General features: G+C 50.5%; 1 protein-coding gene across 3 annotated transcripts; it reads left to right on the forward strand.

The window, feature by feature from the left end:
- The first annotated feature begins 2,340 nt into the window (after positions 1 to 2,340).
- Positions 2,341 to 11,194, forward strand: NAGK (N-acetylglucosamine kinase). Of its 3 annotated transcripts, none has more exons than XM_084901223.1 (10): positions 2,341 to 2,601; positions 4,363 to 4,447; positions 4,573 to 4,671; positions 5,418 to 5,559; positions 6,140 to 6,250; positions 7,034 to 7,146; positions 8,607 to 8,694; positions 9,583 to 9,680; positions 10,165 to 10,243; positions 10,875 to 11,194. In XM_084901223.1, exons 1-10 carry the CDS (start codon positions 2,573 to 2,575, stop codon positions 11,063 to 11,065), a joined length of 1,035 nt encoding a protein of 344 aa, XP_084757349.1. In that variant the 5' UTR covers positions 2,341 to 2,572; the 3' UTR covers positions 11,066 to 11,194. The 3 variants fall into 3 exon arrangements, with proteins under 3 accessions (XP_084757349.1, XP_084757350.1, XP_084757351.1); XM_084901224.1 differs by lacking the exon at positions 2,341 to 2,601 and adding an exon at positions 2,608 to 2,970; XM_084901225.1 differs by lacking the exons at positions 2,341 to 2,601; positions 4,363 to 4,447; positions 4,573 to 4,671; positions 5,418 to 5,559 and adding an exon at positions 6,360 to 6,472.
- The last annotated feature ends 2,871 nt before the right edge of the window (positions 11,195 to 14,065 follow it).

Consider the following 14,065-nt stretch of genomic DNA (forward strand, 5'->3'; position numbering starts at 1 on the left):
GCCACACTTCAGGTGCTTGATAGTCGCATGTGGCTGCTGTGTTGGACAGCACTCACTGATCAATAACGCATCTAAACATTAAAGATCTCCATAGTGCTTAACAGGTTCCCAAACTCTTTTTTAAAAATATATCTTATTGATTATTTTACAGAGAGGTAGGAAAAGAGATAGTTAGAAATAGCCATCAGCTACCCTTGATCGGAATTGAACCGGGGACTTTTCAGTCCACAGGTAGACGCTCTATCCACTGAGCCAAACCGGTTAGGGTAGTTTCCCAAATTCTTGGTATTCAAAACCCATGTTAGCCTGACTAGGCAGATGCTTATCCTCTCTGTTTTGTAGGTGAGCAGAAGCAGCAGCAATTATGTGTGATTCACCCAAGATCACCAGCTGGTAAATGGTGAACTCAACCCTGGTCTTCAAAACTTGATACTTTCTCTTTGGCTTCCTTTTCTAACAAGCAATGCAAAGGCAAACTGGAATATTGTCAGACCTACAAGTCTCAAGACTCATTGCTCTACTGCAGTGGTCGGCAAACTCATTAGTCAACTGAGCCAAATATCAACAGTACAACCATTGACATTTATTTTGAGAGCCAAATTTTTAAAACTTAAATTTCTTCTAATGCCACTTCTTCAAAATAGACTCACCCAGACTGTGGTATTTTGTGGAAGAGCCACACTCAAGGGGCCAAAGAGCTGCATGTGGCTCTTGAGCCGCAGTTTGCCGACCATGGCTCTAGTGCATGAAAAGACACAGTTCTTTCAAAACTCACCTACAATCTCCTCTCTTCAAAAATCACGCCCAGTTCAATCCCACCAGAATCTGTTAGTGTCATTATTCTAAAAATGCATATGTGCTGAATCAAGCACCTTCCAGCTCTAATGTGCAATGGGTGAAAAAGAATATAAATATGCATAAAACAGCCCTACCCATCTCTCTGGTAGTCTCTATGACATAGGGACTTAGTTTTTAATGACTCCTGGGGGTTACCCTGTAGGGTTTCAGCATCCCAAAATAAGTAAGAAATTAGGTAAAGTCCCCCTCTCTTCCCATTTGAAACTCACATACATGTCAAATGTTTATGCCAAAGCATAAGCAGACCCAGATGGCTATCAGGGAAAGAGGCTCCTGGTGCAGGGTTTCTCAGTAAGATGACAGACACATTGGGGTTTGGGGAGAGGCTAGCTTGAGAACTGCCTTGGGAAGGACCAGCCCCGAGACTAATGTTCCCAAAGAGATGCTAAAGGCAGCTGACCACCCTCCTGCCCAGCGGAGCCGCCAGTCGAGAGCTCAGAAGCAGGAGCCCTAGCTTGACCTGGCTAGTTTTCCCCCCTTCGAAGGGTGGTGGCTGGAGGGCAACAAAAGGCTTGTAAAGCTGTACCTGCTACTTTGTCTGGAAGTCTACATCCCACAAATACCCCTGTCAAATGAACTCAAAAAGAGCCTGGAGTCTTCGCAAGTAAGTTATATTTATTCAAAGGTCTTGGAGTTTGCAGCGAGGAACACAGCTAAGCAAAACCTCAGAAGTATTCCAAAGGAGAAAAGTTAAAAGTTCTTATAGAAAAAAAAAAATAAAAATAAAAAATATATATATATGTGTGTGTGTGTGTGTGTGTGTATTCTTGAGAATTATCAGTCCTGCATATATATACATATTCTTGAGAATCAGTCCTGCATTCTGAACCCTAGGTCTGGTCCACATGGTTATCAAACAGATGTCGGGCAGTCGGGAGGACGGATGCCAGGTGGTCCAGAAGATGCTGTCAGGTCTGCTCACACCCAGTGGTCTGGCTAATGGATGTCATGTGGATACGTATGGGAGTCCTTCAGGGGGAGAGGATTAACCGAAGTCCAGATGTATATCCAGGCATGGATGCGGGATTGGAAAACTCAAAGCTTACGTTCCCAGGGTATTAGAATTAAGAGTGAACTCTTTTCTCTTGCCTCAACCTTCATAATATTAATAATTGGAGCAGCTTGCTTAAAATGTGTCTATTTTATATATTGCCTATCTTCACTCTTTTCCTCCCATTCCCCTTTCCCACCTTCCAAGAACCAAACTGGATGGGCAGTAAAAGCTAAAAGCCCCTTCTCTGGGCAAAGGCCCAGGCCAAGGTCAAGGTCAAGGCCAAGACCAAGTTCAAGGCCAAGGCCAGCCTCCAGGCTCCCCTCCTTCCCCAGCCGCTTCTATTATAGATCCTTAGGGGGATGCGTATTCACACACGTGCAGCAACACAGCAGGGCAAGTCTACGTGGCTCTCGGGCAGTGCGCACGCGCGAGGCGGGGCCGCCAGCACTTCCGGGGCCGAGGGGCGGGTCCGCCCGGGATCCCCTCTCTGGCTCCTCCGCTGGGGCGGGTGCCGATCTCTGGAAGCCGGGGCCCGGCGCTGGGGAGGAGCCTGCGGGGGGCCGCGAAGGAGCGCCCTCGTCCGCCCCAGAGTCCCTCGGGCAGGGCGGTCCTGGGCTCGGGCGGCGGCGCCACGCCCCCCGGGCGCTCACGTGACGGGGGCGGTGCCGGGCGGGCGGGAGGGGAGCAGACGGCGCGATCCGCGGCGGCGGTTACCTCGGCATGGCCGCACTCTACGGGGGTGTGGAGGGGTGAGTGCGGCCGGGTGGAGGGAGCCCGGGAGGGGCGTCCTGGAAGCGGCCCGGACCTGCCCCTGCCCGAGGGCGGGGCGGAAGGAGGACCGTGGACGGGCCGGTGGCCTGCCGCCCCCGAGACCGGCCACTCGGGGCTGCGGGGCTGCGGGGCCTTGCAGAGCAGGGTCTGGGCGGGCGCGGCGGTGCCCGTGCTCGCGCGGGTGCGTGTCTTGCAGGGGCTCTGCTGGCGCCACACCCCGGGGTCCTCCTTTGTGTTTCACGGCGGGACTACGCCCCTTTCTCCCAAGAAGGACCCACTCCTCCGTTCCCGGCTGGAGATGCCCCCCTTTCCCCATTCCCCACCCCACGGAGAGTTTGGCAGAACAGGTGTCAGGGGTGAAGTTGCTGGCCTGGGGGGATGGGGAGGGAGAGTGTGGTGGAAACCCGGACGGAGATCTTTGCCAGAGGGTACCTGGGAGCTGGGGCCGCTGGAGCCAGAGTGCTGATCCCTGAAACTCCTTTTTTCTGGTCAGCGCTCCAGGCTCCTGATCCTGGAAAGAGCCCAGTTATCCTTGCAATTTTCCTGCTCAGAAGACTGTCTCCTGGACTTTTTGTAATAGCTCTTCCCCTCGGTATTAATACGGGCAAGACTTTTACCCTATATTGGGTAATCTTTTGAGCAGGAAAAATGCAAGAATAACAGGGCTCTTTCCAGGATCAGTAACTGGTGCATAAAGTGAGAAGCGAGATGAAGGAGATGATTGGCAAGTCTCCTGCCAGTGACAACAGTCTCTGAATCTGGGTGCATAATATCAGAGCATCACAGAGACTGTCTCAGCCAGGGCACTTTTGAATCTGAATTTGGATTACTTATATGGCAGCCACATCTCTGCTGACTCATGGGACCCCAACAGGTTCTTTTCACATGCATTGTTAAAGTTGATCTTCCCCATCCTGTAACTATTGCCCTTTTTAAAAACAAACAACAACAAAATAACTCCCCCAAAAAACTAAGTACGAGAGTTTGGATTCATCCCTGTTATAAGATATGACCCTTCCCCCACCCCCATGTTTGTCAGGAGATTCCTTCCCATGTTGAATCTCAGGCATTCACTTCCCCTTGAAACGTCTTGTCATTTTTCAGTTTGGTAAGCAGGTCTTCAGTGTCCTCTTTCGATAGTCTCAAAAGTACTGGTCGGTATAGAAACATACATCACACCACCACAGACCTCCCTCCAAACTTCCATTTCCCCGCGTATAAAGTAGTCAGCATCACCTGGTCAGTGTTTCTCACCAGGGTGTCTTAAAGACCTTGGCAGCCGGGGCTGGGTCTGGAAAGGGGCTGGGTCTGCTTTTGTGAGAAGCAGAGAGATGTGCCATTCCCTTGATCACACTTAGTGAGTGTTGCCTGTGCTAGGGATGAGGATAAGTGATCTGGAACTTGAGAGGCACACAGAAGAACACTGACCACACTCAATACAGAGGAATTCTTAGAAGTTATATTGGAGCTGTGTGAGTGGGCCACACACCAGAGGTTTCAAGGACTGGCTGAGGTATAGGGAGGGCCTTGCAGGATGAGTAAGCTATCCCCAAGGGAAACTCCCTTATAGTCCAGGAGCACCATCAGCCACCAAACCACAGAGGTGGGTGTGGGGATGGTGACTGGATTTACTGAATCCGTAAGCTTGTGCAATCCCTGTCACACGGGCTCGGTGACAGGGACTGCACAAGCTTAGCTGTGCCTTCCAGGTTTTTCTGAGAAGACTTGTGTTCCCGCAGGGGAGGAACACAATCCAAGGTCCTTTTACTCTCAGAGGATGGGCAGATCCTGGCAGAAGCGGATGGACTCAGCACAAACCACTGGGTAAAGGCCACACTGAGGGGCTTGGCTATGGTTTTATTCATTCTCTGTGATTCCTGGTAGCAGCCTGGAGGGGCCGCACAGGGGTGCAGGCCTTTGTAACGCCTCCTTCCCTTGATTGGGGCTAGCTGATCGGGGCAGACAAGTGTGTGGAGAGGATCAACGAGATGGTGAGCAGGGCCAAGCAGAAAGCAGGAGTGGATCCTCTGATGCCCCTGCGAAGCTTGGTGAGTCTGGGGTAGAGCCTGGGAGATACAGAAAGTCACGGTAACACTGGGAAAGCGGGTTTGAGCTAGATGAGTCTGATGACCTGGACTGCAGAGATAAAGACCTTGGAGGCCTATTCTCTGGTCTAGAAACTCGCATGCTCCCATCTATTCTTGTGGCTTCAGTGGTTATCCACAAGCCATAACAACTGGAAGAGCACCGGGCTTTGGAGAGCCACTGTGACCTTGGTTTGTCACTCAACATCTCTGTGAGCCTCATTTCCTTTGTTTGGAAAGTGCAGACAACAGTAGCTGCCTCCGAGGTGCTAGAAAAGGAAATGCCATGACACATTCTGAAGTGGTTAGCGGAGCGCCTCGTCCATAAGCACTCACTAAGTGAGCTCTTCTTCCCGGCTCGGGCCTCTCTCAGGTTGCTGTAGCCCTGGCTTCTCCCAGAGATGTCCTCAGTGAGATGCTCTTGCTGGCACAGCCAACCCCCATGTGTTCCCACCAAGCTTGTCTCTCCTCAATTTGCTCCTCTGCCTAATTTCTCTGTTAAGGGCACTGCTGTCATCCTAAGCTCCAAACTTGGCATCGTTGAATCCCCTCTCTGTCCATTCCCAGTCCACAACCTTCCAAGGGGTTAGCATGTGGGGTGGAAGGAAGCCTGGGGTTGGATAAGCAGGGGGCAGGTAGCAGCAGGGGTGGGAGTGGAGAAAGGAGATGGGTCTACACCTTGCTGCTTGCTCACCTCCCCCGTGGCCTAGGGCCTATCCCTGAGCGGTGGGGAGCAGGAAGACGCGGTGAGGATCCTAATGGAGGAGCTGAGGGACCGATTTCCCTACCTGAGCGAAAGCTACGTAATCACCACCGATGCCGCTGGCTCCATCGCCACAGCTACGCCGGATGGTGAGGAGGTGGGGGGAGGGGGGAGGTTGAGAACTGTTTTTCTTGAGAAAGCTTCTTAGATGTAGCTGGGAGAATTTGTCTTGCAAATATCTGGAAGGCAACCTCCTTCATATCCCACCCCCCCTTTAATTAGCTTAAGGCCCTGCCAGTGCAAAGACTGGACAGGAGAGAGGGCAAGAGGGTATCTTGATGAGAAGCATTGCATAAGACTCCATCCCAAAGGAAGCAGGTCCTGAGGCTGGCTGAGGAAAGCAGTAAATGCTGAGAAAAAATAAAAAAATAAAGAGGGGCTCTGATAGGAGTATAAAAAGCATTGGTACCACAAGATTGGCATATTGATAAGGTGGTTTAGGCTATTGAGCATAACTGTGAATAGGACCTAGCACCATCCTGGGCATATAGTAGGTACTCAGTAAAGCAGGTCCCCTCACCTTCAGCAGGAAGCTAGCTCGGTTTCCTCTGCGAGGCTGGGTGGCGACCCCTGGCCTGGGGCTGGGTTTGGTCCTTTATTCGGTTGGAAGGTGTGGGCTCGCTGTGTGCAGTGCGTTGGCCACCCTGAGCCCCTGTGCCCTTTCCCTAGGTGGGATCGTGCTCATCTCTGGCACAGGCTCCAACTGCAGGCTGGTCAACCCCGATGGCTCTGAGAGCGGCTGCGGCGGCTGGGGCCACATGATGGGGGACGAGGGCTCAGGTGAGCTCACACCGCCTGGGCTTGGCTCGGGGTCCCGGGTCCTTCCCTTCCTGCAGCTCTCCAGGCTTCTCTCTTGCCCTCAACCTGTTGACCCCTTGGGGCTTTCCAGGCACAGCTCCTGAATCGGATGGTCCTGAGTACAAAACAGTGGCAGCATAGAGATGCACATGCTGGACAAGCGGCTGCCTTGCTCTTCAGCAGAGATTTGCATCCAGGACTCAGGTTCATGCCTCAGCATAATAGCTGTTGACGACGACGTGTGTTGGCTTTGTAGCCCTGGGGAGGAGTTGACACTACCGTAGGAAGGTTAAGGCCATAGAGGCCAGCAGATGCTCTCCTACCCTGTTTCCCCGAAAATAAGACAGTGTCTTATATTAATTTTTTCTCCCAAAGTTGCGCTAGGTCTTATTTTCAGGGGTTGTCTTATCTTTCCATGCGCTAGGTCTTATTTTCGGGGAAACACGGTAGTTTCTGCTAATGGGAAAGGGGTATAGATGCTTCTCCCGCTATCACATCTTTATAGGCAGCAGGTGTACGTTTTCATAGGGGTCCTTGGGGCCCAGTTCCTAGCAGCTGGTGTGACACCTGTTCTGTCTTCCCCTCCCAGCCTTCCCTTATGTGATCCGTCAGATACAGTTTAATTAGAGGCCCCCTGTCAGGAAATCGGAACACCTAACTTGCTGTTGTATACATGCTGACTGCTAACCCTGTCTAGGTCCGAGGTTCCTTCTCTGTGAGCTAGGGGAGATTGCCCCCTCTTCTAGCCCTGTCTGCTCTCCACAGCCTACTGGATCGCACACCAGGCAGTGAAAATAGTCTTCGACTCCATCGACAACCTAGAGGCAGCTCCTCACGACATTGGCTACGTCAAACAGGCCATGTTCAACTACTTCCAGGTACTCCCCCTGCCCCTGGCAGACACGCACACCTGGGCAGGGCAGTGGGAGACCGAGCAGGAGCGATGCAAGAGAGGGACTGGGTGAGCCAAAGGGAAGTCGGGTGAGTCATGGTCAGAGCTAGAGGTTAGAGAAGTCATAGGTGAGGACAGGAGTTGGATCGATATGGCGGTACATTCCAGGGGGTATCAGGCATGAGGGAGGAGTAGCTTAGGGATAGGCGGTTAGCCACACTGCATTCTTGGGCAGCTAGACCCTGCTGGGAGGTGAAGGCAGATGGCACTCTAAGCTAGGATGAGCAGTGCAGAGTGAGGTCAGGAAACAGTGCCCACAGACAGGGGGCGGGGGGGGGGGGTAAAGTCTAAACAGAGATGTGAGACAGTGGGCTGTTTCGACCCGTGTGGGCCGGGGAGGAGAGGCTTTAGGAGGTGGATGGGAGAGTTCTTAGGGAGGTGTGGCCTCCTACCCAGGCTATCAGGGACTGCTTCTCCTTCTTGTCTCAGCTGTGCTTATTTGTAGTGGTTTTGGAAACAGCTGAGTTTATCTGAGCCAGAGGTAAAAGGTGGGGAGAGGAGAAGGAAGAGGATGTTGATGTAATAGACGTTTCTCTGAATGAGGGCCACTTAGGTGAGCTGGGGATGGGGTCAGGGAATGAGATGAGAAATACAGGAGGTAGGACCTGTATTTCCAAGGCTCATAGGTTGGTGATTATAGAGAAACTGGCCTGGGCCAAGCTGAGGAGTAGGAATAGCAACTGCTATAGGAAGTGGAGGTAAGGTATTCTGACTCAGCAATTGGATCTAAATCCCAGTGATATGTCCACCACTCCCCCTCTCATCCTTTGGTCACTTTCATAAAGTCATTATAAAGAGCGAATAAGTAGTCTTTATCACATGAGTAATACATTGCTGTAGGAGCTCAAATTTTAGCCCCTCTTTTTCCATCTTAGTAATGTGTCTGGGGAATCACTGGTTCCTCAGGACTTTCAGAGGTATAACTCGTGTTTTAACTTTGTTGGAATAGAAGAAGGACCTTCTGTGGCCAAATAAATTTGGGGGAAACAAATAGATTTCTTGGTTCAGGACTTCTCAGAGCCTTTAACTTGCTAATGTGCACCGTGAATGTCTAAGGGAGAGTTACAGTGTGCAGTAGTCTTTAGATTCCTTTGATCAAATGAATCTGTTCACCAGCACCTCAGGGAACTGCAGAGCACACTTTGGTGGGCGGAGATCTGTGCTCTGTCCAGACTAATTCGTAAGGAGCGATGGAGCTTGTGTTGGGAGAACAAAGAACTTTTCTTAAATGAGAAACCTCAAATCCTTGCATTCTCTAGAGCTTAAAAGAACAAACGTCCCACCTTTTCCAACAGTAGAGACATGAGGAAGGTCAGCTTGGATGGGCAGACTGAGGATTTTCCTTTGCTTCTGATGACTCTCTTGTACCTTTTCTCTGCCTCTCAGGTGCCAGATCGGCTAGGAATCCTCCCACACCTGTACAGGGTCTTTGATAAATCCAGGTTTGCTGGGTTTTGCCGGAAAATTGCAGAAGGTACAGGGTTTTTTCTGGCTTGGTTCCTCCAGAAGACTTCCCAGGTGGGAAGGGGGCCATACTGGAGTAAGGGTCAGATGGGGACTGGAAGCCAGTTTGATTTCCCTTGGTCCAAGTGACCTCAGTTCTCTGCCACCATGGGCCTGGGGGTGAGGCAGAAGGACACACAGTTGTGCTGACATTGTTTTATACGACCTGTTTCTCTTGTCAGCTCTCATGGCTTGTGCAGGCTGTATGTCCGTTTCTGAGAAATTGATGAAGCAGTTGTCCTTTGAGCAAATCTATAACTTTTTTTTTAAACCCATGATACCCAAAGGAACTAGAGGACCCTGGAGCGGTTAGGCATGTTTGGTTGGGTGTCAGAGCAGCTGAACCATAGGGCCGATTTGTCTGCACGTTACTCTGGTCCACACTTCCTTAACTTGGATTCCTGCAGCCTCAGGGCATTGGCGGATCCTGCAGGCCTGAGGCCCCTTCAGAACAGAACTGGGAAGGGACTGACTCTGGAAGGAGGGTGGAAGACCTGATAGGAGCATCAGCCAGCTGCTAAGTAGAGTCCTGGGTCCCCAGAGCTGAGACCCTCTGGGACAGACTCAATCACCCCGTGTAAGCGGAGTGTGAGCCAGGTGCCAGTGTGCTTCCCTAGTGGGGGCATCCCTTCTCAAGTGCCTAGAACGAGCCCCTTCCATCCAGGACACCCTTCCTGGGGAGAAGTGCCTGGTAGGGGTGGGGGAAGTAAGGATGGAGTGGCAGCTTAGAGGCATCACTGAGGTGGGCATCACTCCTGACAGACCTAGCTGTTGCTGCCCTGCACCAGAGAGCGAGAACTGAGCACTGGTGGCTCCCTGGGTGCTCACTGCGCCCCTCCTCCTTCCTCCCCTCTCCCAGGTGCTCAGCAGGGAGACCCCCTCTCCCGGTACATCTTCAGGAAGGCTGGGGAGATGCTGGGCAGGCATGTGGTGGCAGTGCTGCCTGAGATTGACCCGGTGAGTTGAGGTGGGAGCTGCTGGGCCCGGTGTGGCCCTTTCCCACGAGGGGTGAGCCAGTCCCACCAGACTCTGTGAATTGGATGATTTTAAATGAAAACTTGGGTTTGGGAAGAAATAATGTCTATAACACAAAGACATTCTTTGGTCCAGTACCTCCCGTCTGCGGCTGGTCCGTAGTCTTCCTTTATATGTAGTGCATTGGTCCAATGTGGCACTGCACTCCCCTTTCAGTCCTGTTTCCGCCCATTCCCTCTCTCCTTGCTCCTTCCTCTATTGCTGCTCAATGCTTTTTCCGTTCCCCTCTCTCCCTTGCCTTTGTGCATCTCCTTATTTTCCCTTTTTTTTTTTTTTAACCCCTTGAGTTCGCCTCTGGTTCTTGACTAGTGGCGTGTAAGCGGGATAGGGAGCCCTTGTTTTAAGATTGTCCCCTTCAGCATCGGAGACTTGGTCACCCCACTGTCCATTTCTGCACTCTGGCCAGGTCTTGTTCAAAGGGGAGCTTGGCCTCCCCATTTTGTGTGTGGGCTCTGTGTGGAAGAGCTGGGAGCTGCTGAAGGAAGGTGAGTGTGTGTGTTGGGCGGGGGGGGGGGGGGGGGGGAAGGGAGGGGAAGGGGGGGAAGAGGGCAAGGGATGGTGTGAGAAGGGGTGGCTCAGGAAAGCTCTCAGCTCCAGGGAGGACCTGGGACCTGAGGCCACTGATGCCTGAGCTCCAGGCCCTCAGCCTTCAGTCTGCCAGGGAGCCCTCTTACAAGGTCCCATCCAGCTTCTGTGAGTCCTTAAAAAGATATTTTTTCCAAAGGATTTATTAAATAACACCATTATTTAAAAATTAAAGACAAATCTAACTTAAAATCAGAGCTTCAGATCAGCATGTGGTGAGGTCCCTCGTGCCTTCTGTGCCCGTGCCGCCTTGCCTTGGGCACTCTGGTTGCAATAGGCGTCCTGACGTAGCTGAAGGGCCCTTGCTACCTTGGGGTTCCGGCTTCAGGCCCTGGGGACAGCTGGCTCCAGTACCCCCAGTGGTCACTGGGCTCACACACTGGTGTGCCAGCCGTTGGGGATTTGGCTTGTGGGTCCCCTGGGACCTGTGCAGGAATACCTCAGGGCGTGGGCCTCTTTCCTCGCTCTGTCCCCGCCCTGGTCTCCATCACAGGCTGTTGGTCTCCTTTCGTCTGTCCTCTTTTCCTCCAGGTTTCCTGTTGGCGCTGACCCAGGGCAGAGAGATCCAGGCTCAGAACTCCTTCTCCAGTTTCACCCTGATGAAGCTCAATCACTCGTCTGCCCTGGGCGGGGCCAGCCTCGGGGCCAGGCACGTGGGGCACCTCCTCCCCATGGACTACAGTGTCAATGCCGCTGCCTTCTTCTCCCACACCTTCTCCTGAGGGCCGGCCCCAGCCCACCCCCTCCGTGGCCAGTGGACAATGGGTGCTGGGAGGGAGGGGGCTTTTTTCCCCTTTTCCTTTTTCTTTTTTAAAGGAAAAACACAGAAAATAAATGCACTTTACCCACTCCCCAGTTGGATTGTGTCGTGAAGCACACTTGCTGTGGACGTTCAGTGCACCTGCCTGCAGGTGGCCCAGAGGGCTCGGGAATGGGTCTAGCCCCACCCCCAGGGGCTATATTTGACCTTATAATTTATCTGTGTGCCACCCTCCCCCTGTGTTAGTATACTCCGGCTGCTGCTGCCAGTTAACCCGGGTCCTCAGTGTTCTGTCAAAGTGGGTAATGATCTCTGCCAGAGCGTTTCAGTGGAACCAAATCTTCTCCATGCAAAACATTACCGGGTATAACGGTGCACATACCACACCCTCTCCTGAGAGGACCACGTAGAATTTAGGGGACAGGGTGCAAATCTCCTCTGGGAGAATTGGTACTTAGGGGTGAGCAGCACGTTTTGCAGTTTTCTGTGTAAATGGAGTCCTTTGAGAAGTTGAGGATGGCTGAGATCCAAGGCCAACCTGAGAGAATTTAACTAGGTGCCTGCCTATTCTGGGACTAGGCTGGCTCTGGTTACAGCATGACACTTGGCATCTGTAGTGTAGCACCGGGAGCGGTGAGCATCAGTGGAGAGCAGACATGATTCCTGTCCTTGGGATAATGTAGTTTGACAAGCCCAAAAGTGTCCTGTTCTGCCAACTATACTGCTTAGTGAAGGCTGAAGTCCTTAATAGTGGCTGCCTCTCTAGGCGTTCAGAGTGTAAGCTGTTAGAGGGCATGGATTATGTCCTGGACATTTCTCAAACTTAATGTATCAGTTATTCTAGAACTTGTTTTAAACCTAGATTTCTGTTTTCTCCCCCCTCTATAAGGTATCTGATTCAATAGGTCAAAGATGAAATAGGGAATTTTCTATTTAAAAATAATTTTTAAAAAATCCTCATTCAAGGATATTTTTCCATTGATTTTTATTTAGGGAGAATAGAAGAGAGAGGGAAAGACAGAAACGTCAGTGTGAAAGAAACACATCAATTGGTTGCCTCCTGCACATTCCCCGACCAGGGCCTGGGCCAGAGAGGAGCCTGCAACCAAGATACGTGCCCTTGACCAGAATTAAACCTGGGATCCTTTAGTCTGCAGGCCAATGCTCAAACCAGCCAGGGTGAGATAGGGAATTTTCATTTATTCTAAACACCTTTTGTCATTTCTGCTGCAGAGGTCCAGGATCTGCATTTGAGTGAGCTCTCATTTGAATTCTAATTAGGTCCTTGAAGGGGACTTGATATTTGTTTCCCAGGCCGGATGGCACTTATTTCACAGTGTATAAGAGAATGGCAGCAGCTCTCATTCCATCAGCTCTTGCCCAAGATAGTAAGGTGGAGCTTTGAGCAATGAGAACTCAAGCCAAGTCCCTTCTGAAGGGACAGCCAGACATCTTTGCATCTAGCTGTGGTTCAGCCCACTGGGGTCCAGCTCTCGGCAAGTCTAATGCATCATCCGGTAAAGAGCTGACAAAGAGAACAGGGACACCCTAGAGATGCCTCTGCTTTATCTCTTTGTCCTAATAACACTGTTGGTGAGCAGTGAGCATTGGAGAAGGTTTTTACATGTCAAGATCAAGCAGTATTTTGGATTTAGAATCTAAAACTTTATTGGTGAAGCGTTTAAAATAGAAGCCTCGCCCTAACCAGTTTGGCTCAGTGGATAGAGGTTGGCCTGTGGACTGAAGGGTCCCAGGTTCGATTCGGGTCAAGGGCATGTACCTTGGTTGCGGGCACATCCCCAGTAGGGGGCGTGCAGGAGGCAGCTGATTGATGTTTCTCTCTCATCGATGTTTCTAACTATCCCTCTCCCTTCCTCTTTGAAAGAAAATCAATAAAAATACATTAAAAATAAATAAAATAGGAGCCTCGTCTTTCTTACCACTGTCTAGGCTCTGGTGTGCCAACTGGACAGTGGAGGATTTAGAGCAGAGCAAGGAGCACATAATGACAGATTTTTTAAAATTTCAGTGCCAGAACATAGGTTGTTACAACAGTAGCACCGGTACCTAGGACCGTGCTTGGGATCTAGCAGGCTCTCAAACTTGTTCGGTAATTGAAAGATACAGAATCCTTGTTTTCTAGATAAGTCAGTTTTGTCCAGAAACAGGAACAATAATAGCTACCCAGTTTCCCTTCAAGCCTGAGGTTTTCCTGTTACCATTTTTGTTCAAAGCTGTACATATTATTACCACTATTGCTACCATATATTAAGGAAGTATTTTGAAATTAAATTTAGTCTAATTGTCACAATGGCCCTAGGAAGGAGGTGTGTCAGTTTTATTAATAAACAAAGTCAGATCAAAAGCACAAAGAAAGTGAAGAAGGTGGAATTTACACAGGGCAATGCTTAACGTTATCATGTAATACTATTTGGAATGGAAACTTATACAACTAAAACTATGATCAATCTTGAGACAAATTATCTCGCAAACACATACACATGTATACCACCACCTGTATAGTGCGATATATATAATGACCCAACTTTAGGAAAAAGAGTTCCGTTGCCAGCAAATGCATTTTATTCTCATTAATATTTTCAACAGCTGCCATTTGGTTTGTATAGTAAAAATTTTAAAGTAACTTTTCTATTTTTTTACATCTTTATGAAAATTATTTTAATTTTAAAGCCCTGCTCCTCCCCCAAAGAAGTATTATTAATAACTACCATGTAATGTTTATTGGAGTGTGGGGGACAAAAACAGCTTTTAAACACTGTGAAACAGGGATAAAAGTCCAAAGACAAGACCCGGGCCTGCTGGGGGGGCTAAGCTGCAGGTGGACACCATCAGCGCTTCACCTCCCACACCAGAGGGGGGCGTGCACCGGGCTCCGGGCTTCTTGTTTCACAAGCTGCACTTCCTTTCTCCTCTGCACGCGGTCCTTTTCTCCTCAACATCT

The sequence above is a fragment of the Pipistrellus hanaki genome, assembly GCF_964339955.1.
Source record: "Pipistrellus hanaki genome assembly, chromosome: 12".
NCBI classification, from domain to species: domain Eukaryota; kingdom Metazoa; phylum Chordata; class Mammalia; order Chiroptera; family Vespertilionidae; genus Pipistrellus; species Pipistrellus hanaki.